General features: G+C 38.8%; 2 protein-coding genes and 1 pseudogene across 2 annotated transcripts; all 3 read left to right on the top strand.

The window, feature by feature from the left end:
• LOC149001144 (protein PIN-LIKES 2-like) lies at window positions 1-3,234 on the top strand. The gene has a single exon (XM_089140988.1). The coding sequence runs from the start codon at window positions 324-326 to the stop codon at window positions 1,674-1,676; it is 1,353 nt and encodes a 450-aa protein (XP_088997114.1). The 5' UTR covers window positions 1-323; the 3' UTR covers window positions 1,677-3,234.
• A 6,994-nt stretch (window positions 3,235-10,228) lies between these two features.
• Window positions 10,229-13,889, top strand: LOC149001143 (putative ribose-5-phosphate isomerase 2). The gene has a single exon (XM_089139877.1). It carries the CDS (start codon window positions 10,840-10,842, stop codon window positions 11,671-11,673), a length of 834 nt encoding a protein of 277 aa, XP_088996003.1. The 5' UTR covers window positions 10,229-10,839; the 3' UTR covers window positions 11,674-13,889.
• Window positions 13,890-15,493: 1,604 nt separating this feature from the next.
• On the top strand, window positions 15,494-17,732 carry LOC149001142 (3-ketoacyl-CoA synthase 4 pseudogene; annotated as a pseudogene).
• The last annotated feature ends 9,210 nt before the right edge of the window (window positions 17,733-26,942 follow it).

Raw genomic sequence — 26,942 nt, 5'->3', positions numbered from 1 at the left:
TCTCTCCTCACTTAAGACGATAAAGCCACAGACGAGCTGTACTCAAGAATATCGTGAGTTCTTCGCCATTAATGCTTCAAAGGAACTCTACCCATGAATATCATGACATCCTTGGCCTATCCGGGTTTCGAGTTCTTTGTTTTGTAAGTTCCTGCCTGGTTTTCTTCACTATTCTTTAGCTGTTTCGTTTTAATTCCAGCTTGTTCTGTGGTATTTCTTGTAAGTTGTTTTTCATGGTTATTGGGTATCTGTAGAATCGGTTTTTAAGAACTTCTATTGTCTCCAAAGGAACATCTTTGCTGTTAGATAACAAGGGAGGGAACATGAGGACTATTGCAGCAGATCTGTTAAGTGCTGTTTTACCTTTGATGAAACTCCTCAGCCTTACTGTTATCGGTTTGGTTCTTGGACACCCAAAAACCCAAATTGTCTCAAGAGCAACTTACAAGCTCCTAAGCAAACTTGTGTTTGCTTTGTTCTTACCGTGTCTGATCTTCACTCATCTTGGTGAATCCATTACTCTGAAAAATTTTACACTTTGGTGGTTCATCCCTGTTAATGTGTTGATTAGTACAATTATTGGTTTCATTTTGGGGGTTTTGGTGGCAATCATATGTCGCACCCCTCCTGAATTCACTCGTTTCACTATTATAATGACAGCTTTTGGGAATACTGGTAATCTTCCTCTAGCTATAGTGAGCTCTGTCTGCCATAGCTCAGATCATCCATTTGGAGATGATTGCCACAGGTTCGGTGTTGCTTATGTGTCTTTTGCACAATGGGTTGCTGTAATCCTTGTATACACTTTAGTTTACCACATGATGGAGCCCCCCATGGAGTATTATGAGGTTGTTGAAGAGGGTAATAAGATGGAGGAAATACTGCCAGTCAATGATTTGAGTCGACCTATCCTTGTCGAAGCTGAATGGCCAGGAATCGAGGATAAAGAGACTATACATTCTAAGACACCATTTATTGCCAGGGTTTTCAATAGCATCTCAAGTTTCAATAGCACCACAAGTTTATCCCAAACTACAATTCCTGATATTGATATCACAGAAGAAGAAGGTGGTGGTGGTGGTGGTTGCAGCAGTCCTAAGTCCATTAGATGTTTAGCAGAGCCCAGGGTTGTCCGAAAGATTCGAATTGTTGCTGAACAAACTCCAATACGACACATAATGCAACCCCCAACAATCGCTTCTCTATTAGCAATTATTATTGGAATGGTACCCCAACTCAAGGGCTTTGTCTATGGAGCTGATGCTCCTCTTTCTTTCTTCACAGACAGCTTGCAGATCCTGGCAGGGGCAATGGTGCCTTCTGTGATGCTTATTCTTGGGGGAATGATGGCAGAAGGGCCACATGACTCTAAACTTGGAATTAGAACAACAGTTGGTATTATTGTGGCAAGGTTGTTGATACTTCCTTTGCTTGGAATTGGAGTTATTGCTTTGGCAGACAAACTGCATCTTCTAGTGCATGATGATCAAATGTACAGGTTCGTGCTTTTATTGCAATACACAATGCCAAGCGCAATCCTATTGGGAGCAATTGCCCGCTTGAGGGGTTATGCAGTCCATGAGGCTTCGGCGCTTCTCTTCTGGCAGCATGTTTTTGCTGTGTTCTCTCTTTCTATTTATATTTTCATATACTTCAAATTGTTGGTATATGTATGATTCTCTAAATTTGAGGCAATCTATTTTTGGGGTGACTTTCAAATTTCAATATATAAATGCTTGAACCTTAAAATTTCTCAGTATTGGAAAAACAAGATGTATTGTTGTGTATGGCACTTATCCCACTTTTTAAGGTTTTGACAAAAAAACACATAAGATTTCATCCTTTAGTTTGCTTTTATGATGTTGGAATGATTGTTCTGCTAAGGTTGGTATGTGATAGAGCTTTAAAAGTTCTTAGCATAGATTCTCATGAACAAGGTATGCACACCATTAAGGATTTGATTCAGAAGTTGAAGAAAATCTCTGCTGCTTCACCCTTCAGTTTGTTTGATGTTGGAAAAATTGTTTTGCACAGATTGGTAGGTGATAGAGCATTAAAAGATCTTAGCGGTTGATCCTAATGAACACGGTGGCAGCCTTGAATCAAGTAGTTGTCTAGACTAGTTTCTCAATTATTATAATACCAACTCCTAATGATTAAGAAGATTTTACCCAATGAAACAAGGAGTTCCATAGAAGATGCAAATATAAAGACTACTCTTTGCTCTAAGTAAATGATAATATGGAAGTGAGAATTGTGGATGTCTTCTCTGTTGATGTGCACTACTCATTACGGTTTTGCCGACCCCAGTCACTACCGAAAGACTGTTGAATGAGGTTGCTCTGCAATCGCTTTGTTCTGTATGTCCTGAATGCCTGATGTTTCTGAAGAGATTTGAGATTCTTATTGGCCTTCTATGTTAATGTGATGTTGTTCAAGCAACATCAGGAAGGGGTTATATTCTGTGGTTCATAGAGACTATAACAGAAGGTTGCTTTTGGTGTCTGAAAACTTTCTCATTCTCATTCTAGATTCTTTCATGGAGACAATAGCTGACTGTAACAAGTGTAGTAGAGCTTAGAAAGTAGAAGTCTTGTCATGATAGTAGGTTAGTTTAGTGATGACAGCCCCTGGAAGAGGGAAGGACTGCGTGTGAAGTAGGGGTAGAAGGCTAGATGGACGAGAACAAGAGCTAATCAGTCATTTGGATGAATTTGAAGGCATAGGTGTCTGTTATGTTCTGTTCTTGGTGGATTCTAGACAATGGCTGTTGACTGGAAGGTCCCAAGACAAAATATGTTTACGGGTTATTATTCTTATGCTACGCCAGGCCTACTGTCTTTGGGTTCCCCAAGATGGAAAGCAAACAAGGAGGGAGTCTTACTGGTGATTCTGTAGCCAAGAGTTAATCTGGATATTCTGGATGGTTTAGAGTTCTATATATTGGTGGAACTGGAAGCCGCTGAACTACAGTTGTTGAGCCAAATAAAATGACTGATTATATTTCCTGTGTCAAGTGGTTTAACATTTTTCCTTGGTTCATATCGGTGGTGATGAATGTAACAATAAGTTCTATTAAAGGCTTTCTGAGACAGAGCTTGAGACCATTTGCCTTGTGAAAACTTAAAGAAATTTCATCCTAATTGTGAGGTACGATAAAATGCATGTAAAGGACTTAAATAGGTACTGTTCTCAAAGTTACGGAATTGGATAGATTCCACAGAAAATATGCATTTCATTGAGGAAAATGGTGAGTAAACTGGAAATTCTTCACTCATTTTTTTTTTTTCCTTTTCCTCTTTTTTGACCTTTTTTTCCCCCCCCCCCAACCCCCTCCTTGAAGTGGTGTATGTACCCAGGTCTCAAATCGCGTTATCATTAGGTGATTACCTCATATCAATTATCTATTGAATCAACTGAATTAATCAACCTATAAACCCTAACCTAGTCAAGCCAACTGATCGTGATTTAACAAGAAATTGGAAGCAAGAGAAGAGAAGCCGTGTTTGATGACGGAGTTCGGCTCTTGAGCCTCGCTCGGGACTCGAGTGTAATCCAATCCACTATGGTTTGGGTGATTACAAACTAAAGAGAAGACGGGAATATATAACTCTAATAATGTCTCTGGTTCTCATAAGACCATCGACGATCGCCTTGCTCATACGATCGAGCCCTATCTTTCCATGATCAACAACCACCTAGAACCATAGGTCGGAAGATCAAGACGGCCATGACGAAAACCTCAAGAAGCTTCAAGAACCCGTGCGGAGCAAAAAATCGGCGAGTTGCATAACTCGTGCGACCAAAACCCGCCTTTATATAAGGCTTGAACCACATGAACCAAAAGACCGGTTCGGTTCAATCACTAATAATACAAGATTCCGATTACCCCAACATTCTCCCCCTTATCTGATCCCCAAAAACTAACTATAGTGATTGATGCGACCGTCATCGTCCACGTATACCCCACACACAGACAAAAGAACATAGTACAAACAAATAAAGAATATGCAAAATACCTAGACACACTAACCATGCAACACTAATGCTCCATGCGATATACCATGCACGTCGCACTGTAGAGAAAACCCTAAACATAACTCATAACTCATAACTCACTCATACAACAATGAAGAGCAAACATGCACACACCGGCATATATCCCAAACGAGATAACGAATAAGAGTTATAAAATTTGGCAAAGATCTCCCCTAAAACCGCAACATATGCAAACCTAATAAACAAACACAAACATACCGACATCACCACACCATAGATAAATGAAAAACAAGTATACAATCTCCACAAAAGATAATAACCCACCACATAGACTTACTCATGCCAACACAAGCATAATAAATATATGAATTAAAACAAGTAAGACTTTAAACAAGAGACTTGTATAAATTTCAAGAAATCCATGGTGATATCCAAAACCAACCTAGATTAACGAACCTCACAACATCACGATGAACAACATGGATCCCGACATAATTGTCAATGTCAATACGCCCATAAATCTACAAATGCTTACAATATAAGCCAAGTCAAGTCTAAAACATATCATATGATACATAAGAGAACTTAACCAACTAGAGAAAGAGATTTAAACAATTCAAATATATAAAACATAACAAGTAAGCATAAATCTCTCCCCTCAATCAGTAGATTCCAAAACTTAGAAATTCCTAACAAATCCATGTATTTTCATTTCAAATTCTGATTTTAAAAACCTTCCCAAAGGAATACAATCATGCAATCAATATGTAAATCACATAGATGCGTATAGACATAGAATGAAATGAGAAACTAGAGCAACTTCAACCTATGCAAATACAATGCAAAACTCAACCATCAAGTCTTATATATCAATGCCAAGGGTATTCAAATAAATCACGATTCATTAACAAGTCATATTTCCAAACTTAGTTGTTAAAATGCCTAAAGAGTTGCAAATCTTTCTTTCTTCCACACTAAAGTAAAGAAAGACAACAAGTATCCAATTACCCATTAACATAATGAAGAGAGTAACTCGGATAGCAAACATTCTAATAGCCTTACATTTAACCAACAAGATGAAAATATTCTAAACAAACCCAAATAGGAATAACACTCCTCAATCCATCACCGGCTTACTACCACTACTCCAAACCAAGACCTCTTCACCCACTCACTACATATGCAGTACAAGTCACAACTAGACACATCTAGGTCATCTAGAGTGAACCAAACCGAGATAAAGTAAACTCAATAAGACTTGACAACTCGACCAACAAGACCGACTCAATGACCACATAAAATATACTGCAAACAAGACATAACTTAATCAATAAACTGTGCAAGTCATCTTCCGACAACTCAATAATCCGCAATAACTACTCCCAAATCAAAATCATCAGCACAAACCATATCCCCGATCTCATGTGAACCCCAACCCTGTAGGACACACCCTCTTGACAACACCTATGTCAAGACCCCATGCCGACTCGGAGAACAAACCTCTCCCCCGGAGACCAACCTCTCCAAACACTTGCAACAATGTGTCAAAACTAGCACTCATGCTACACATGGAGACTATACCTCTCCGGATATATCTAATGCTATACCAGTGAAATAGGAATCCTCATGTGTAACCACTTATAACAGTCTCAACACCACCTATTACCACTCTAGCATTACAAAAACAGTCGACAAGTATACCAATGCCAATAAAAGCATCCATGAGAGTACAAAACAACAACAAATACATAACATGCCATCACTATCATAATTGGTTAAGATTCTCACACAACAAGGTATATCTTAACCAATAGAACGCATAAACATGTTGTCTCGATTTATGAAAATAAACAACTTCCTTACACAGCATATCACCTTAAAATAATAGACCACCTCCTTTTAACAAGGAACAAATAGGATAAACCAAAGTGTCACCCAATGGAAAACCAAACAACCGGTCTTAAAACAAGGTTTATGCTAACACGTGCACCTAGGTCATCAAGGACCTCAAACATGTTTATTTCACCGAATTAGGCACATTATTATTAGTTGTCTCATTTTCTTGGTTTTCTCTTTATTTGCAAAACAATCTTTCTTAAATGTCCTACTTTCTTACAAAGAGCATCTCTTGAGGTTTGCATCGACTTGTTTTCCCATTATTATTCTTATTGTTATTCTCATGACTTTCAAATACTTTTCCCTTCCCTTTGGGTCTCCTTTGTTTGTGAGCCTTTACCCTTAACAACGATTCTCCCCCTCGCCCTTAGTCATTCCGGCCAATAGTTCGACTCCCTATTCTTTAAGGCATCAATCGGTTGTTCTAGGGAATGTTTTGACAAGCATATTTGATTGAGTTCTTAACAACAAGATAATCATTATGAAGTGAATTCAATAGGATAATAGACAAGTCCTGATTTTCCAATTTAGTCTTTTCACCTGTATTGGCTAAGTCTTGAATAAGCTTCTTAAATATATCTAGGTTCTTGTCAAGGGTAGTTGTAGGGTCCATCTTAAACCCATACAACCTCTCCTTCAAATAAATTTTGTTACCTAGATTCTTCTTCTGGTATATCTGCTGCTTGTTCCGGACTTTTATAGGGGTGTTGTCTTCATCATCAAGACACCCGATGACCCCATCTCGTGATGTTCGGCATGCAACCAATTGCATTCTCCATCACTTCATCCTCAAGACCGGATCAATACTTTCAAAGAAAGCATCTGGGTCATCAATTGATCTTAGGAGCTTCTGTTGAGCCATTAAAGCTCGAACCTTCCTCTTCCAAATCCCAAAGTCCCCTGTCCCATCAAACTTCTCAATGTCTACCCTGGAACCCCCCATAGGAGTATCCAAACTTAGGTAACTAGGACTCAACCCTAGACCTACTGCTCTAGTAGAGCCTGTGGTAACTACACTAACCACACTGGGAGGAGTGCCCTCCCCTGGTAGACCAAATCCCTTACTTAACTCCACTTTGAAGCAGATAAATCACACACAATCAGTATATATTGGAATTAAATCACAATACTAACATAAACAATTCTGAAAAATATAATAAACACAATTAATCAATCACAATTTTATTATCTACTCATATACATGTGTCGGCAGTATTTAATCAAACATTTATTAACTCAATAGGCCAATATAAACCAAATAAAGTGCCTAAGTTATCAATTGAGATCACTACTGCAGTCTTGTATAAAATTCTAGCGAAATTATATAACCAGTGATCAATTAACGGTTAATAAAAGCAGAATAAATCTCATACATAGATTATCACAATTACAAAGTCAAAACAGGTCATAAAAATTAGAACCGAATACCTACCGGTAACATACGGAGCAGCAGTAGTATATATGACCAACATATGACAAGAATCAACCTATATTCATATGAGATTAATTCAGCAAATTAATCTAATCGAATCACCAATCCTCATATAGATTAACATTGGAAATGAACCAAAAATTATCAATGACCGAATGGTAAGCAACAGAAGCAATCAATCAATCTATATTTTTTTTTAAAATTAGGTTATCAATTTAACAGGTTAACACTTGCTGAAATTATATAAAAACAGATTATATAACCAGCAGTAGAATCATCCGAATTATAATCAGCGAAGTAGAAGCATATCAGATTATATAATCGGGAAAAATGATTCAATAATTTAACCTATTGCAATATGAGATCATAGAATCGAATTAGATATAGGAACTAAACAAAAGCCCTAATCCATCTAATTATCAATCACACGAAAAATGAACCGAAACACCGGCTATCTCAGGCTAGCAGGGTAACCTCAGCTCTGATACCAATCTGATGTACCCAGGTCTCAAATCGCGTTATCATTAGGTGATTACCTCATATCAATTATCTATTGAATCAACTGAATTAATCAACCTATAAACCCTAACCTAGTCAAGCCAACCGATCGTGATTTAACAAGAAATTGGAAGCAAGAAGAAGAAGAAGACACAGGTGTTTGATGACGGAGTTCGGCTCTTGAGCCTACGTCTCCGGGACTCGAGTGTGAATCCAATCCACTATAGGTTTGGGTGATTACAAACTAAAGAAGAAGAACAAAGAAGGAACATATAACCTCGTAATACAATGTCTCGGTTCTCATAAGACCATCGACGATCGCCTTGCTCATACGATCGAAGCCCTATCTTTCCATGATCAACAACCACCTAGAACCATAGGTACGAAGATCGAAGACGAACGCCATGAACGAAAAAACTCAAGAAGCTTCAAGAACCCGTAGCAGAGAGCAAAACAAAATCAGAAAAACGAGTTGCATAACTCGTGCGAACCAAAACCCCAGCCTTAATATAATAAGGCTTGAACCACATGAACCAAAAGAAACCGGTTCGGTTCAATCACTAATAATAATAAAGGATGGGGGCGGCCCCCCGCGGGGGGGGTTTTTTTTTTTTTTTTTTGTGGGGGGGTTTTTTTGGTGAGTTTTTTTGAGGCGCGGCGTTTTTTTTGAGCGCGGGGGGGCGGGTTCTTCCCTCTCTTAAAACATTTGGGGGTGGGGTAGGCCCCTAAATTCCACAATTGTAATGGGCATCTTTTACTCTGAAGGAACTGCTCTGATCTAATTATATGTAATTATGTGTGGAATGACTTTCTTACAAGAATAGTTGTAAATTTCATTCCATTTGAATACAAAAGCCTGAAAATTTTGGTTTATATGGCCAAAAGGAAATATAGCTGTTTCCAGTCAATTTACCAGTTCAGTGCTTCAGTTAAACTACAATGTTTGGTTTTAGGTTGCATTAAACTTCATTGCTGATAGGGTAATGGATGGGTTGGCTTTCAAATATGTCATCCTTTGCAATCCCATCTTGTAGCCTCAACTTTTTTGCAATTCATTATAGGCAGGGCAGGTTCATATAGGTCAGGTACTGGAACAGCCATGCAGGACCATGCAGGCAGGGTTGAAGATTGGCACCAACTCTTCTTTTTGGATGCATTCACCCACCCTAGTGGTTAATAATGTCGTATGGCTCTAAGTTTGAAAGAAAACCAAGTTGGAATCGATGGAAGTTGTTTCTTGGATGGTGTCAATGAAACTAAGAACTGGGCTGATCTTTCTACCAAAGCAGAGGGGAACACAAAAAAAGAACTGAGCTGATTTGGAAAATGAAACAAGTAAAAAGAGATAGGAGCAGTTGATGATGGTCTAGTATGAATCTTATAACAACTTTAATTGGAGTCACAAGTCTCTTTGTGGTTACCTTTTGCATCCAAATCTGAACATCAAGTGAAAGCCTTGGTTAGCCTAAAACTTGTTCACAAGACAAATGTTGTGTGTGGGCTGACCCGGGAGGTTAAGAAGCCACCTCCAATGAGCAAGTTAGATTAGGAAACACCAGCACCTCGAGCATCACCATCAAATGAGGTAGGTAACGGGTGGTTATGGTGTAACCTGACTATTGGCAGCCATTGGATGGTCTAATTGGCACGGATCTCCCCTCAGCTTGACACGTCGAATGCTACAAGTGTTAGTTTCGGCTTGACATGACGGGCCTCGCTATGCATAACTGACAATTTGACCGGTGAGCCGCTTGAGGTGGCTATGGCGTGAGGTCAACATATCCTTTGTCTACAATGAGTTTGGGATTTTTGAGCTAATTGACTTTCCCTTGAGCCTTTTGGACGTGTGCAAGCGCTTGGAAGAGAGAGGTGTCAAAGTTTTCGTCATCAAGAGTGGTGCTCGGGGGTTCGATCACACATTCCCGTGCGCCAACCAATGGAGAAGGAGACGAAAACAAGTTAAACTTTTTAAAAAGAGAAGAATGTCCTTGAATGGTTACAAGCCTCGAACACATTACATAGTTGCTTTTGGGAGTGGCGGTGATGTAAACAAGTTAAACTTTCAAATAGACAAGAATACCCTTGATCAAAAAGACCTATGCTTCACTTGTCTTCGTCTTCCTCTTAATTGCAATTACTAATCTTCTTCTATTCTAGTATATTTATGATTTCAAGCAAAAACGTGGATCTTGGGTAAGTATCCGGCTCTAATTTGACCCGACCTGCACGAACTGTATCATTCATAAGAACTTTCGGAAATTTATTAGGTCCATTTATTTGCCAGAATTGAATTAATTATTTTCTTGCAGATGTGTGACAAATGTCTCAACATCACATCAAATGGTGAAAATCTATTTACAGGTCACATCAATCAACTGATTGATGTGACCTATAAATAATTTCTACCATTTGATGTGATGTTAAGACATTTGTCACACATCTAGAAGGAAATGATGGTCCAAGAACTTTCCACGTAGAACAACCCAAAGAGAAAACGACAATATATTATGTAACACGTCCGAGGCTCGTAATCGTTTCCGAGAAATTATCCTTTTTTTTATTAATGGCAGAATCACAATATCAGGAAATTCGCAAGTTGCAGAGAAGAAATTACTCAGAAAGCTCCTTCATCAATTGCATTTGAACTTTGAAATCTTTACGAGATAAGGATGCAGAAAGTTGAACAAGAACCCTAATTCAATGAATCAAGGGCCCTAACAGATGAATCCTCTTTGAAAAATGGGACAACGAATTTCTTTCTTTCGAAAAATTCTTTTTTCGGAAGTTGTTTGGAAATTGAGTGAAGAAGTGGTCCGGATCTTCTCTGTCCTGGTCTTTAAAGCCTCTGTGATACCTATTTCCATTTCTGTGCGTTACCTGTTTGATTTTATTCCCAAACCAGAAGGATGCCAAACCTTATCTTGGCCCAAGTCTGAATCTCAAACGTCTATCTTATATCTAAGTAACCCCATTACTAACTGATTATTTTTTAACCAGCGTTTCCCTATTTAGCCATGGCGATTGCTTATCCGCTTTTTGTTTGCTTCGAGAAATCTACCTTTGAGGAAGGTATCATGACTCCATCTTCGTCGGCTAAATCTCCGTCTTTGGTTCCTTCTCCACCTCCTCCACCCGTGTTTCTGACCCAGGAAGAGTTGAAGCAGATTGCTGCTTATAAAGCTGTTGAGTTTGTTGAGTCAGGGATGGTGGTGGGGCTTGGTACAGGCTCGACGGCCAAGTATGCTGTGCAGCGAATAGGGGAGCTTCTGCAACAGGGGAAGCTCAAGAACATCATTGGAATACCCACTTCGAAGATGACCCATGAACAGGCATTGTCTTTAGGGATTCCTCTTTCGGATCTTGATGAACACCCAGTTGTTGATCTTGCGATTGATGGTGCCGATGAGGTTGATCCTGACTTAAATCTTGTTAAGGGCCGAGGTGGGTCTCTTCTCAGGGAGAAAATGATCGAAGGGGCGTGCAAGAAGTTCGTGGTTATTGTTGACGAATCCAAGCTGGTGCCTTATTTGGGTGGTAGTCGCCTTGCCGTGCCGGTGGAGATTGTCCCGTTCTGTTGGAAGTTCACGGCCGACCAGTTGCACAAGTTGTTTGAAGACTCTGGTTGTGTTGCAAAGCTCAGAAGATGCAAAGATAATAATGAGCCATTCGTGACCGATAATGCGAATTATGTTGTGGACTTATATTTTGAGAAGAATATTGGGGATCTAGATGCTGCTAGCGATTCGATTTTGCGATTTCCAGGAGTTGTTGAGCATGGGATGTTTCTCAACATGGCCACCACTCTCATTGTTGCTGGTGAGCTTGGAGTTACAGTGAAGAACAAGTAGGCTTAGAAGATGATTATTTCTCAGTGTAGTTTTACTGATCATGCTTTAGATAGCGGCTAACATATATATATTGTTGGCAAATTTATAATTTTTGCTTACTGTTGGTCCTAGGAAATTGTTTTTATTGCCTACACTGTTATACACGAAGATGTCCTTCCCCATTATTTATATAAGCTGAAGCAATTGTGTTAAAAATTTTGATGTGGTTTTGAGTCGTGAGTCTCTTGACACCTCATTTGTTGTTTCTTTTTGCCACCTCAAATTTTGCTTATGTTATCATGGGATGTTCCTATATATATACTTGTTCATTCATCGGTGCCAATCACATTCACCTATTCGTCGCCTTTGCCTATCTCATCCTCCACGTTGTAGTTATAGCCGGTTCTCTTCCCTTGACATGGAAGGAGAGGTGCTAAGCAATTTCGTTTTTCGTTTGACAAAATATTGCTTCTGGGTGTTACTACCCGCTTTGATCTGGTTTGTTTCAGTTCTGATTTAGGAGTTCATGTTTGCAATCCAACTACACGTGAACTCATAACAGTCCTAACACTAGACAATGACACTCAAGATGCTGGTTTCTTTGGTTTTGGATATGTTGAATCTACTTCTGAGTATAAAGTAGTACATCTGGATGTTCCTCAACCTCCTTCCGTGTTCATGGCTCCGTTCAGAGGAGATCCAGAATGCAGGGTGTTTTCACCTTGGGAATGACAAAGGATTCTCCTTCTTCTTATGCTTCTACTTGGGATTGGAAACTAGTCGGAAATTCGTCATACCTACTGTCTTCGGGATGACCGGTATCCAGCTTTTGTGGACGCATCTCTACACTGGCTTATTAATCAGGAACTCCATCCTGAAGTTCGTAAGACTATAATTGGTTTGTCATTCGACTTAGAGAAGGAAGAATTCGGACTTATACCATGTCCTTGTGGGTTTGCATATCTTAAAGCCAATTTTCTCCTGAGAGGTCAGCAATGGTGGAGCTGAGAGGATTACTCTTGTCTTTCAAGTGTTTCATGTGTTGCAGGTAGCAAAATGGAGATATGGATGTTCCTCAAGGACTCTACTTACTACTACCAAGTGGGTAAAAGAGTATAATATTGATCTCACTCCCTTGATTAATGCTATTCCGACTTATTTAAGGAATGCTACTCGTACTCTTTGTTGTATCGATATAATGCAGGATGAGGGGGATGAAGAGAATATCAAGGTACTTCTGCAGATAAAGGAAAGATGGTTCTATTATTACCATCTTCAAAATCAAATTATTACTAAGCTTTATGGTGATTCTTGGAAATTGTATTATTACCAACGATTTGCTTTCTGTACACAGAGAGCTTGCACTCACTCAGACATGTACTACAGGTACTTGCATATCCCCTGTTTTTATCATTTGTGCAGTAAGAAACTCTAGGTTCAAGCTACTTACTAATGGTTTTATCATAAATTTTGGTACAGAAAAGTTTTAAGCTTCATCAAATAGTTGGAATAGGAGTTGCTCATCCGCCAAGAGCACATGTGGTTCGTGTTTTTGCACTTTTTGCTAATTCAGACATAAGTGCTTATGGTGGATACTCGACAAATAATTGAAGGGAAATTACTTAGATGCAAGAGACAGCATTGAAGCTGAAGCAAAGGCTATTCTGGGTTTCAATTAGCTTGTGGACAAGTTATTCAAAGAATTGCTTTGGTTTCTAGAGCAAAGGAGATGGTTGACACGATCAATATAAATTGGTGAAGAAAGAAAGGTCAGCAGAATCTTCTAACCAAAGACTGGAGCAGATTCTTACAAAGATCACTGATCTTCTTTCTGAATTTTTTTGGGCTCAAATATTCCATGATAGGGGAATGTCTACTCAAGTTGCTTGCCAAATTGCTGCGAGTGCTATGGATGAAATTGGGTTGAATGGGTTTAAACCATTATATAGTGAACCACCTAAGTGGTTCATAGACAGTTTCACAAACTGTTGTTTGAAGGCTGTAGCTGTGTAACACAGAAGTTGCACTATAATCATTGTTGGAGAGCTTTGGGGTCACACTGAAGAGCAAATAGGCTTGGAAAATGCTTATTCTTTGAATGTATTTTTGCTGAATGGTTTCTAACTCATATATTAGGATTGACCATGTTTTGCTATTGATTCAGAGAAATTGTTGTTACTGGCATTACTGTTTTCATTTTGACTTTCTGATCTAGCTCTCACTTCATCTCTCCTTAGGTTATTTTGAGTGTTCCTATATTCATAGTTTTATTGCTACAACCGGAATGATGGTCGAACCGAGTCGAATTGTGTAATCCAAATATAATTGTAAGAAAACAAAAGTGGAATCATTTTTACAAAGTTGTAATAATATTGTTTAGTTTATCTAAAACTCTTGCTATTTTTAATCACAATATTTTTTTCTTAAACATAAAGTTTCACTTTTTAAGTCAAAAAATATTTCATCAAAGCAAAATGTAACTTAATAATCAAATTTTTAGTTTTTGACTTCATCATAACATCATGTGAGATTAGGTGATGATCATAATAACTTTATCTTTGTATTAATTTGATTTCACTTTTAACCAAACAGGTTTTGTTTTTTCTTGTTTTTGCAAAATCAAAGTTTTATCGAGATGAATCTTGTGCTAATGCAAAATCATCATAAAGTCATAGGTTCTTAAGCCATGAATGGATTTCAGTCAACTAACAATGCCTTCTAGGTCAGGGTGTCCACTAGGGATGCAACACACAACTGGTTGGATCGCAATCATTTTTCATGATGCATGAAAATCTTTTGTTGTCTCCACCGTTGGGTTACAAAGAAAAACTCATTTAACTGCAAGAGCTTCACCATCCAAGAGGCATTTTCAAGAAATTACATACCACTAGTTCAAAGATAGCTCAGTTGGCAAGAACAATGTCCAAGCAAAAAGGAGGTCATGAACTTGGCTTTTCCACATCCCCTCGTCCCCTATATCATCTCTCCCCATTACAGTTAGCCCCAATTCTGTGTGCCTCTCTCCACTTTTAGATGCCCAAGATGAACTGCAACCAAGTGTTGCAACCACTTTCTTCCATTTTTTTTGAAGAACATTTCCTTTTTTTACGTAAAAGTGAAATAGCTGAAAATAGATTCCTACAGCTTAGTTTTGTTTGGATGATAAAGGGCATTTAAGTTATTCTACAATATATAGACTATTTACATCATCATTTAAGGAACTTTTTGCACTAAATAAGAAAAATTACTGATTATTTGAATAACTCAAGGAATAAAGTTAATTTTAGGATTAATCAGGGGTCGCCTTGAAAAATTTTTTCAACATAAATTTGTTACCTTAAAAGTCGTGATTTTTCTCTTTAGTGCAATATATTACATGTGGGTCCTAACCAAATCAACACCCGTTAGTCGTCATTAAGTATATTCAAATTTCGAACGTTGAAGGACCAAGGTGCCCTTCAAGTTATTTAATATATTGTGTTATTATAATTTTTTTTGTTAGATTATATATTTTTAACCACACAATTAATCCTTGATTATCAATTATCTTTTTTTTTTGAAACCATATATTAAAACTAAAACAATGTATTAAATAATTTGTAAGGTATTTTGGTCTTTTTACATTTGAAATTTGAATATACTTAACTATCGCTGGCCGGCTGACGGTGTCTATTTGGGACTTACACATAATATATTGTATTGAAGGGACCTAACATTAGTTTATGATCTACTAAGGCCACCCACAAGTTAAAAAAGCTCAAGCAAAAATTGTGAATTTTGTGTTGTCAGATCTCGTTGGCAACTCCGAATTCCAAGTGTAATACATTCATGATGACTCAATTGTCAACAGAAAATGAGGGGGGCAAGAAGAAGTCTCTAAAAGCTTCACCATGCACAACAGCGAAGAAACGGTTAATGAAACCGTTAATGTGTAAAACCAGTCGATTTTCTCGTGCTCTCTCTGTCTGTTGGAGCCTCGATGAGATCATTCGTGTTACGCAACGGCATTGCAGTTCAGTATTCTCTCTGATCCTTCTTTTGCACTATCAATTTCTCTTTCTTTTTTTTCCCCGCAAATTTCAGACCGATCAGTCTCTGCGTTCTTTTTTTGGCCAAGAATCGTGACAGACTTGGGAGACAATGGGAGGAGGAGGCGGAGCGAGTGAATCCGATCATCACAGTTCTTCTGCTGCTTCTGGTAGTGGTGGCGCCGCTTGCACTGGCGTTCAGATCCACCCAAGTCGGAGATTGCCGGATTTCTTGCAGAGTGTGAATCTGAAATATGTGAAACTAGGTTACCACTATTTGATTACACATCTCCTAACCCTATGTCTTATCCCTCTCATGGTGGTGATCGTGATCGAAGCTGCTCGGATGAATCCAGAAGATGTTCGCCAGCTCTGGCTTCATCTCCAGTTTAATCTGGTCAGCATTATCATTTGCTCTGCTTTTCTCGTCTTTGGATCCACCGTTTACATCATGAACAGGCCTCGACCTGTCTACCTCGTGGACTATTCCTGCTACCGTCCTCCGTCACATTTCCAAGTCCGGTACGATCAATTCATGGAGCATTCCAGGCTTACAGGTGATTTCGATGAATCGTCACTTGAATTTCAACGCAGAATCCTTGAGCGTTCTGGTCTCGGCGAGGAGACTTATGTCCCTGAGGCCATGCATTACCTCCCTCCTCGACCTTCCATGGCCGCTGCTCGTGAAGAGGCCGAACAGGTCATGTTTGGCGCGCTCGAAAATCTGTTCCTCAATACCTCTATTAAGCCCAAGGATATTGGGATTCTTGTTGTGAATTGCAGCCTCTTCAATCCGACGCCTTCGCTTTCTGCCATGATTGTGAACAGATACAAGTTGAGGGGCAACATCCGGAGCTTTAATTTGGGCGGAATGGGTTGCAGTGCTGGAGTTATCGCTGTTGACCTGGCAAAAGATTTGCTGCAGGTGCATCGAAACACCTACGCTGTCGTTGTGAGCACAGAGAACATTACTCAGAACTGGTACTTTGGGAACAAGAAGTCTATGTTAATACCCAATTGCCTGTTCCGCGTTGGTGGCGCTGCTCTTCTGCTCTCGAACAAGTCTGTCGATCGGAAACGGGCCAAGTACAAACTTGTTCATGTCGTCAGAACCCACAAAGGTGCCGATGACAAGGCTTTCCAATGTGTTTACCAGGAACAAGATGATGCAGGTAAAACAGGGGTCTCGCTGTCTAAGGATCTCATGGCCATTGCTGGAGGAGCCCTTAAGACCAACATCACCACACTGGGCCCTATCGTCCTCCCAATCAGCGAGCAGCTTCTCTTCTTTGCCACTCTGATGGCTAAGAAACTTTTTAATGCCAAACTCAAGCCCTATATTCCTGATTTCAAGCTTGCTTTCGATCACTTCTGCATACATGCTGGGGGGAGGGCTGTGATTGATGAATTAGAGAAGAACTTGCAGTTGCTGCCCTTACATGTGGAGGCTTCTAGGATGGCTCTCCATCGTTTCGGGAACACATCATCCAGCTCTATATGGTATGAGTTGGCCTATATTGAAGCCAAGGGGAGGATGCGGAAGGGTCACCGTGTGTGGCAGATTGCTTTTGGAAGTGGTTTCAAGTGTAACAGTGCAGTTTGGAAAGCCCTCCGAACCGTCAAGGCTTCTCCCAAGAGTCCTTGGGATGATTGCATTGATAAGTATCCAGTGAAAACGGTTGTATAGATCAACCACAGCTTGGTTAGAGACTATTCTTTCGGGATAGGAGGGGAAAGGGAGTGGGATCCGCTTAATACCAACATCATATGCTTGGAGTTCAGTATCAGGATGTTAGTGACTGATATATTGGGTTTTGTCTCACTGTTTTATTCATCAGGTCTGCTCTGTATTATTCGACCATGGAAGTCATAGTGTTCTATTATTTGACCTTGAAAGTCCTAATGTTGCCTTTTCTATTGTTTTAGTTTCTTCTAGGTATCTTTCAGTCACTAGGAGTAATTCTTCAACTGCTGTTACTTTGTACTATAATGCTTTTGGGAGTTTTCAAGCTGAATCCTTTTATTGTTATTATCAGTCTGAAGATTGATCCCTTCAAGGCAATATTATTCTGAAACTCATCTTGGCATACATCTCCATTCATGTCGATCAAATAATATAATATGGTGTTGCATAAGCAATTAAATTCATGTCAACTGACATGGTATCCAACCCCAAGTGAGTGGGTCGATTGATTAGACTATATCATTAACATGAACTGTGTCTCCTTAATGTTAAGTTACATCACACAGGTTTCAGCAGATTATTGTTATAAATGTTTCACTAATGGGAGAAACAATCTGATTTGATACATTCTTCTTTTAAGGGTTGAAAAGAAAGTGATACCTTCCTGTCTACAATATGTGTTTCCTTGTCACCTTCTTCCCAGGGCCGTTAGCTAGGGCTGGTAAGCTGGAGGAGATAACATGCTACAATGAATTCAAAAACTTGAGAGGGAAAGAAGATGAATGCTGAAAATTCAGTCTTTGGAGACTGAGTTGCTTAATCAAGCATCCTAGTGTACCACTGCACTCTATGAAAATGTCAGCTAAGATCATGCATTTCAGGGGTGGACAAGTCAGGTCAGTATTGAAATCACTTCCAAAAAGGTGTATCTTATTCCTTTTAGTTTCTTGATATTTTCTCTCTTCTTGGATTGAGTTTCTGCTTTGACCATGGGTGTACCCTATTGGATTTCTTCTGCTGTACTGTTTTGTTCCGTTGAAGTCACTGATCTTTAAAAAAATAACAATAATAATAAGAAAAAGAAAAAAAAATAAAGAAAATATGGAATTTAAGCACTTCAATTGTTTAGATCAGTGTGTGTGTGTATATATATATATATATTTGATGAACAAGAACCTGTTTCAAATGTTGTCCCACAACTCTTCTTGAAGTTTTGCAATTAGTAAAATTCTTTCTTGAACATTTTCAAGGCCAGGATACCATTTATGTGGCTCAAGCAACTGTTGCAGATGCTGCCTTATAAAACTTGCATGTTGTGGTACACCTCTGTATTAAGTGATTCAAGTGTTGTAGCCCTATTTTGAACTGCTCTTTTTGTACAGAAGAAGCTAAGGTACATAATAAATAAGAAGTGCATTTGATGGTATTACTGTAAATTTACAAATCATAATAAAAAGTGAACTTGGAAGCCCAATAGGAATATATAATGATATCCAAGTGATTCTAAAACATGAATGGAAGATTAAGGTGGTTCATGATCATATGTACCTCCCAACTAATTTCAGGGCTTTGATTTTGCTTTCTGGATTTTAATTCAAAAAGGGCTTTGCTATTCCTGTTAAAGAAGTTTCAAGTAGAAAAACTTTGGCGTTCTCTGTTGATATCAGGTAAACATTTATATTTTTGAATTCTTCACAGTAAAGAATACCAAAAACTTTAGCCTTGTATACCATGCTGTAAGCTGGTTTTAGCATTTCTTCGTTCTCAGATAGACTAAGGAATGACTGATGGGTGAAGCAACCAGTAGTTCCTGGACTTTGGAGGTCCATTGTACCACTCCAGCTTTCAAAATTTAAAAGAAGTGTCACACTTACTAAAGTAAAAAGAAATGGAAGAAAGAAAATTTTTATTTAACATAAGTGTTAAATTTCTAATGCGGAGGCGATGACTTGATACTCCATTCCTGAAGTATACAAGAACTGAGCATGGAATAGCCTCTCCTTATCAGGTGGTCAGTGACTCATGGTCAACATTTGTCTAGAATTCCTGTTCAAAAGGAAATGGAATATTTGACAATAACATTTAACCTTTGTACCCCTGTAAAGGAATTCCATTATGGATTGCCCTGTAATATAAGTTATGCTGGGTCATCTACTGTAGTCTTCAGAATTCTTTCCCAGATGAAGATTCTGAAAGTTAATTGAGGAGGGTTGTGGTTAACAACCCTTTAAAACATGAGGCCAACATTTTCTCTATAGTTGTTTCATGACTGTGCTTTTAGCAGGTACACCATAGGGTGCAGAATAGTTGGCTTTCGTGGAGATTTTAGAACACCACCTATCAGTCCACAAGAAAGTTTTGAGTCTCTGTAAAGCATTTAAATTTTGGTGCCAACTCCACATGACCTCCAAATCTAGCACCTCCAGAGGGGAACCCACTGCTCCTACCTGAAGCCTGTTCATGTAACATTTGGTTGCTCTGGGTGTACCCATTTGAACTGAATTAAGAATAGATAAGTACAATTACACCTTTAGTAACTTCATCCCAGAATATCAACTAATATATATAAAAAAAATCCTCTGTTCTGCAGTGAAGTCATCTGAAACCTGTTCTTCTGGCAATCAAAACTGGATTGGTAAAAGCAGTCATATATGGTTGGTTATTCATGCAAAAGTACTTTAGTGATCACCATATTTATGCATGTTGATGAAGAGAGTTCTTTTCCACTCATTCCATAAGTGGTGCAGACATTTCATTGTTTTGTACGATACAAACTCAGAAGATAATCCAAGTTTTTTGATTAAATATATGTTCCCTGCATTAAAGACAATTAATTAATTCATCCATGCTGTAAATTCTTCAACTGCTATGGGCACCATTTCATGTAATTAGTCGTTGTACTGACTTCCTTTTAGATCATATAAACATGCACTTTCAAGTTGAAATTTAAGAACACGTGCCTTGAGAGTGTTAAGTGTGTCAATTGAGAATTGTTAGGGCATTATCATGTAGTAGAGAGAATGGAAGAACATAGTTATACTTCTTGATGGGTTTGGTTAGAAGAGGACTAAAATTTGCCCTTTTCCATATTTATTTCTACCATAACCTAAGAGTCCAGTTGAAAACTTCAATCAGAAACCCAAACCTCTCAAATTTACTGAATCCAATTTGTCACAGTGCCATTAAGCGGTTAGAGGAACAAGTTTCACTTCCCCACCTATGTTTGATCAGAGTGCTGATTCCTGGTGTTGAAGTCATTAACTATGTCATTCTTCATGACCTTAGCATAACTCAACTTTAATAATATGTGCAAGTCTTGAAGGTAGTTATATTGTCATTGTTGGTATGAGTTTGAAGTTTGTTTCTTTGTTTTTTTACTTATCAACTTGCTCCATCCCACCAGAGGAAATTTGCATGTTTCCCAGTCCAAACAATGTTTGATATTTTTTTTCCAGTTATAATGCTTTGTGTACACATTATCTGCTTTTTCTTTTGCCGGTAGGACATTTTATCTTTTACATCTTAATAATAACATTATTTTCTCTCCTTAAAGAATGTTGATACTGTTAAGATTCTATTATACTCAACCTGAACTGTCAGAGCCATCTTTAACTGGTGTTTGTTTGCTTATCTCTGCTCAGGAGCAGAGCTAGGAGGTATAGGGGTGGTGGGACATTGTTCCTCCCAACTTTGATCTAGTTTTTAAGCTGTACATCTTAGAGGAACCATCACATGTGGTGGGTTCATGGCCAGTTCCCCAGGATTTCTGAGACAACTTTCAGTATATATGTGGACTCTCTTTTATCATATGATCTCGAGGAAGAAATCTCTGGGTGTGTGCTCTTGGTTTACTTTTATCTATCAAAAATCAGGGAGTGAATTATATGTCAAGGAATTTGCTGTCCATACTTCAGCTTAAGTCTGTTGAAATGGAGAAATAGGAATATATCTCCTCTTAGCAGCAGAGTTCACTTGTTTTCAGGACCAGCTTTGAACCTTGGTCTTCAAGTTGGACACACGATAACTCAACCATTGAGAAACCAAGAAGATGGTCCTTGCAGCAGAGTTCAAAGGAATCCTCCAAGCACTACAAGGAAGAGATATCTAGTTTGCATTTGGTATTGTAGATGGTTTCTGCTCAGATTTCTTGAGCTAGATTTCTGTAAAATGCATTTGAGTTGGGATTTATATTGAAACTGGTAAATTAAGGCAAATACAACTCTGATTCACCTATGAAGTTTATATTCGCAACCTGAACATGTCCTCAGGAATACTGATGAACTGATTCAACTTTTAGACAGTGGATACCAAAAGTTTAGCAGATTTGTTGCTGTGGACCTCAATATGGTAAGGTATATCTTCCAATACAAAGACTACAATTCTATATGCATGTTTTTTTTGAAGCAGGAGAGTTTGTTGAAAATGTTGAAAAGTGAAATCAAAACAAAATCACAATTAAACCACATCTGAATTACTGTCTATCTATATACATAGAAAGCTATGAAGAACATTACTTTCCTCTGCTCGAATGAATTACTATTTTATTATATCATTTGTCTCATTGTTTCTGACAATTTCTCTACTAAACAGGAAAAAGAGACTACAATCTATACAAGCGCCTGATTGGATCATATGGAAGAACTGAGGTGAGGCTGGATCCTCTACCCACATGGGGAAGAAAAGTTTCAATCTATATGATTAAATGCTTACAAGTATATGATCCAAAAACAAATCCTCATTTCTAGAAAAGGGAAGTGAATACTTGGATTCATAAATTTTTGAAATTTTCCTTAAAAATAGAATTTTGTTTTTAGATTAGACACTTGTCGAGCATCCAACTATGTGGATTGAAATTTTTTCTCCATATGGGCAGAGGATCCAGACCCGAAAGAATCTTGGGGATCCTAGGCCTGGAGTGGGCATTAGAGGTCAAGAAGTATGAAACCCAAAGACTACACGGGTGAGCCCAAGGCCCAGAAAAGCCCACTTTTGGGTTTGGGCTGCGCTGAAAACAAAGGTGCCTTAGTCAAGCATGGAAAATAATTTCGTATTTCATAGTTCCATACTCAATAGAAATGATGAGAACCTCTGCTTAATTTCAAGTCGAAAAGTAACCCTAAATACTTTTTCTTTCTCTTCTTTTCTTGGGAAAGCATATTTTCTTTCGGCGATGAATGATAATTGATGGCCAACTAAAGATTATTGACTAACCTCCCTTATTTTCAGGCACTTTAATTTCTATTATTTTCAGATCAGTGGGTTAAAATAGAATATGGAGCCCTGCAGTCTTCCCACGGTGGTGGAAATTTCTATAATTCACACTATATCAGGTTTAGGTTCCATTTACAGCAAAGCTTAAAGTATTGATATTAAGTATCGTATTGGTCACGTGATTTTCAGAGACATATCGTTCTGTATTGAGTATTGTATCGCTCTGGTTTATGTATTTTAGTGTAATTCAATGGAGAGATGTGTCGGGATGTATTGTATCGATTTGGTCAAATATGGATACGTATCAATTAGTATCATATGGTATCGTGGGACACTTCAAACCTTGATTTACAGTCCACATGATGTATTCCCTTTTAAGACTGGTCGGCTTTGACTGCCCCAAGCCCATCATTCGATTGCCTTGAATTGAGTTGAGATCCTCTCTGCTTGGTTAGGGCTTTCACACCCTCCAGTCTCCTCTGGGCCCTCTGGATGTCGTCCATCCATAGGGGTGGTTGGATGGGTGGAAAGACCTATTTGGGCGGAGAGGATCCGGACTCTTTGAACACTAGGCAACTTTTCTACCTTACTAGTCAATGGTGTTATGATTCTCAATAGTAATGGCTGCAACAAGGTTGTCTTGGGTCTAAGTTTTCCAAACCTTGATCTTGACTCGAAATACCTTAAGCCTAATCTTGATCCGATCTCATTGATCCGGCATTGGCCTTAAGATCAACTTCAACCTCTCTAGGGCTTCTTGAGACTGTCTACAATGAGACTACCCTACTCTTGACACTCTTGAGCCTAAATTAAATGTGGAAGTCTCTCGTATCTCATGTGAGGTCCTGTATGATTCTCTATCTCTTGTTTAACAAATTGGTCCCTTCTACCCTACACAAACTGCATGAGGAACCCTCTCCCTTGTATATTAAGTTTGATTAATTTGAGATCATATTAATTATATAATAATACTTAAGAATTAGTCAAAATCCAACAGGCTTAAGGAGTGGACTATTACACCACTAACATTGTATCTTCTAGGCCATATTTTTTAAAAAAGAACTTTCACAAATTACACTTTAAGTAGCAAACAAGAAATGAACCATGGCATATATACTTGGACCAGAACCCAGATCAACCCTTACGTGCAAACATGCATATCCCTCCTCTGGCTTACTCTCTGAACAAGAAAAGACTACTAGCTTTTCCCATGATCAAGTAAAGGTTCCCTCTTTATACTATTTGTTACTAGAGAGATACCTTAACGCTTAAGACTTAGAATTAAGGCTTAAGGACTAAAAAGGAGGAGCTTTTGCTTTATATCCTAACTTCTCCTTTACAAGAATGAACCAAGAATGAGTGACCATGGAGGTAGGTTCCAAACATGGCTTATAATCAAGCATTAACTTTTCCTAATTCACATTGCTTTTGTCTACTCGTTCCCTCTCCTTTCCTTTATCATAAACTAAAGATGAGAAGATTACTTGTGGTCATTAAAAAAGCTCACCTGATATGAACCTTAAACCAATTCATTAATATAGTGATAAACCAAAGTTATAACAAGTGAGTTTGGTGAATGGTTAGGAGAAGAACCCTTTCACTCTCCTGTTTAGTTGGCCCTAAATCCTCATCTGTATTTTAGATATGTCAATTTATTATGAAAAAAAAGGGTATATGTCCACATTATTATCAACATGATTTTATGATATGGTTAGTTAAATCAACAATGTCCATTGATTAATACCTTACCATATGCTTCAGTTTATTTTGAGTTGGTTTAGGTCAAACCAGCTTTCATAGTCCTAACCCCATCAGGTGGTGGGAGTAGTTGTAATGAAATGAGGTGGTTTAAATGCGAATTAGTTGTATCTTAATAGTTAAATCTCCATTGCTATGGTCTAAGTTTTATTTGTAATAAATAAAGAAAACAAAAATCGTTGCCCGAACTAGATAAGAACGTAATCCAAATCACAATTGATTGCTTTAGTTGATAAAGATCGATGCCTCATAATATAAAATCAAATGTTTGAATTTTCTAGAGTTCAGGAGTAAAGCCCGACAATATCTAAATTTATTCTTAAAGTATATCGAAGTCATGACTTCTTCACTAAGATGTGTTGATCTAATTAGACGAAACAATCCTGCAATTTTATTTTATTTTTCTTGGTAAAAGTGTTTACAGATTTTGTGAATCCATGCACTTGATTGCATTTGATTGAGTATCCAAGGGGTTATAAAGTGTGATGGACATTTAACCCCAAAAAAAAAAAAAGGTGTGATCGAGGAGATGAAAAGACCAAAAAGAGATCAGAAAAGAAAATATTAAATCCCAGTTGAAGAATCCGTGTTCATTCCTTTTACCAGAGATCCATCCTTCATTTTTCTGTTTCTGTCCCCATTCACCTGGATTCTTAGCCCCACTTCGACAACTTCGATGCGTGCACTATAGATAAAATGACAAAATAGTCCCTCAAAAATGCAACTTGAATTACAGGTATCAATTGATTGGTTCAGTTGGTAAACCAGCTCTGTGTTTGCAACAATCCAAACCAAATCAAACCAGTTTTGGTATTAATAATTAATGCTCTTGAATCTCTCTCTTCCCTCCTCTGATAAGGGTATAGACTACAGAGTCCGGATCTGCGATCCTGACGGGGATTCTAGACTACAGAGTCAAACATTAAAGTGTGAGGAAAACAAACTTCTACTTGTCAACATAGAGAATTTGGACTCGTTATTCTCTGTTAGATTAGGTGACTCGTTATTCTCTGTTAGATTAGGTTATTAGTTGTGAGCAATCGATTTGGTTTAATTTGTGTTTATTTCTTAAGAGTCTGGAGCACATTCTCATTAGAGAAGAGGTAGGTATGTACTCTCCTGATGTTTTTATTGAATTTCCCTCTACGACCAGCAACATGTCACGGCCTTAGTTATTGACTAAGCCAACCGTGCCGGCACTTAGCACTTTCTTGCACTAAGTCAGCCTAAAACCCAGCTAGAGAGAGTAGAAGAAAGCTTAGAGCTCAAAGAGAACCTTGAGAGAACTTGTATTGCTCACTTGTTTGATGCTTTGTACAAATGAGTCCCTCCCCTATTTATAGGTGAGGTAGGATACAATGAATGGTTGTGATTTGTACAAGTGTCTAGAATCTAATGGTTAGGAATATTCTAGTGGGTCTAGATATTTCTAGGGATATTTCTAGAGACAAGATACTTTATAGATGTAGATTCCTCTAGAATCTCCCTCCCTTCTAGAATGTGGGCTAAGTGTAGCCCATTAGTGTTATTTCTAAGTTGGGCTAGTCCATGTGTGGCCCATGAATATTATACCATTGGGCCTATGATAAATTGGGCTGTGTCATTCTCCCCCACCTATTCCGTCGACGTCCTCGTCGTGTTTTCATCGTGGAATCTCCTTATATATTCTTGGAACTGCCACAATGCGTTTTCGGTTCCCAACTTGCTTCGCTCTCAGGCAATCCCTTCCACTTCACCAAATACTCTCGACTTGGAGGCACCCCACGTTTGCGCATTACTCGATCCGCCATTATATGTTCCGCCTCCTTGTCATAGGATGTTGTTATGCTTGTAGGTGCCCTTGTAGAAGTCCCACGACTAGGATCCTCCGCATCTCCTTGGTAAGGCTTCAACATACTTGCATGGAAGACAGGATGGATCTTGAGCTTTGGTGGGAGGTCTAGTTGGTAGGAAACCTTACCCACTTTCTTCACGATTTTGAACGGCCCTTCATGCCGACGGACCAGTCCTTTGTGCACCTTTCGCAAGGACTTGAATTGTTGGGGTAGTAACTTCACCATGACCATGTCCCCTATTGCGAAGTTTGCGGGTCGTCTATCTATGTCGGCCCACTTCTTCATCTTCTTCGTGGCTTTGTCTAAGTAGGACTTAGCCACATCCAACCTTTCTCGCCACTCCTTGGCGAACTTGTGCCGAGGGGCTCTTTCCCGTATAACCCGTCACTATAGTGTGTGGTGTTAACGGTTGTTGCCCCGTGGCAATCTCAAATGGGCTTTGGTTGGTGGCCTCGCTTCTTTGGAGATTGTATGGAACCGAGCCACATCAAGCAACTTGGCCCAATCTCGCTGGTTGGCACTCACAAAGTGCCTCAAGTATAGCTCCGGTGTTGTTGACACGTTCGGTCTGTCCATCCGTTTGGGGATGGAAACTTGTCGAGTACCGCAATGATGTGCCCAACAACTTGAACAATTCGGCCCAAAACCTCCCCGTGAGCGAGGGTCACGATCGCTGATGATTGATTGTGGCACCCCCAATACTTGACCACATTCTTTAGGAATAGCCTAGTCTGCTTCTTCCGCTTGTGCAATCCTCGGTGCTGCCACAAATGT

Source organism: Hakea prostrata, chromosome 11, assembly GCF_041222555.1.
Source record: "Hakea prostrata isolate BN-2017 chromosome 11, UWA_Hpros_2, whole genome shotgun sequence".
Lineage (NCBI taxonomy): Eukaryota > Viridiplantae > Streptophyta > Magnoliopsida > Proteales > Proteaceae > Hakea > Hakea prostrata.
Note: the sequence above shows the minus strand (reverse complement) of the source record. Positions and strands in the feature narration are given on the sequence as shown.

Bases quoted from the DNA above. Each gene is read 5' to 3' on its own strand.
- LOC149001144 (XM_089140988.1), top strand. From the start codon at position 324: ATGAGGACTATTGCAGCAGATCTGTTAAGTGCTGTTTTACCTTTGATG.
- LOC149001143 (XM_089139877.1), top strand. From the start codon at position 10,840: ATGGCGATTGCTTATCCGCTTTTTGTTTGCTTCGAGAAATCTACCTTT.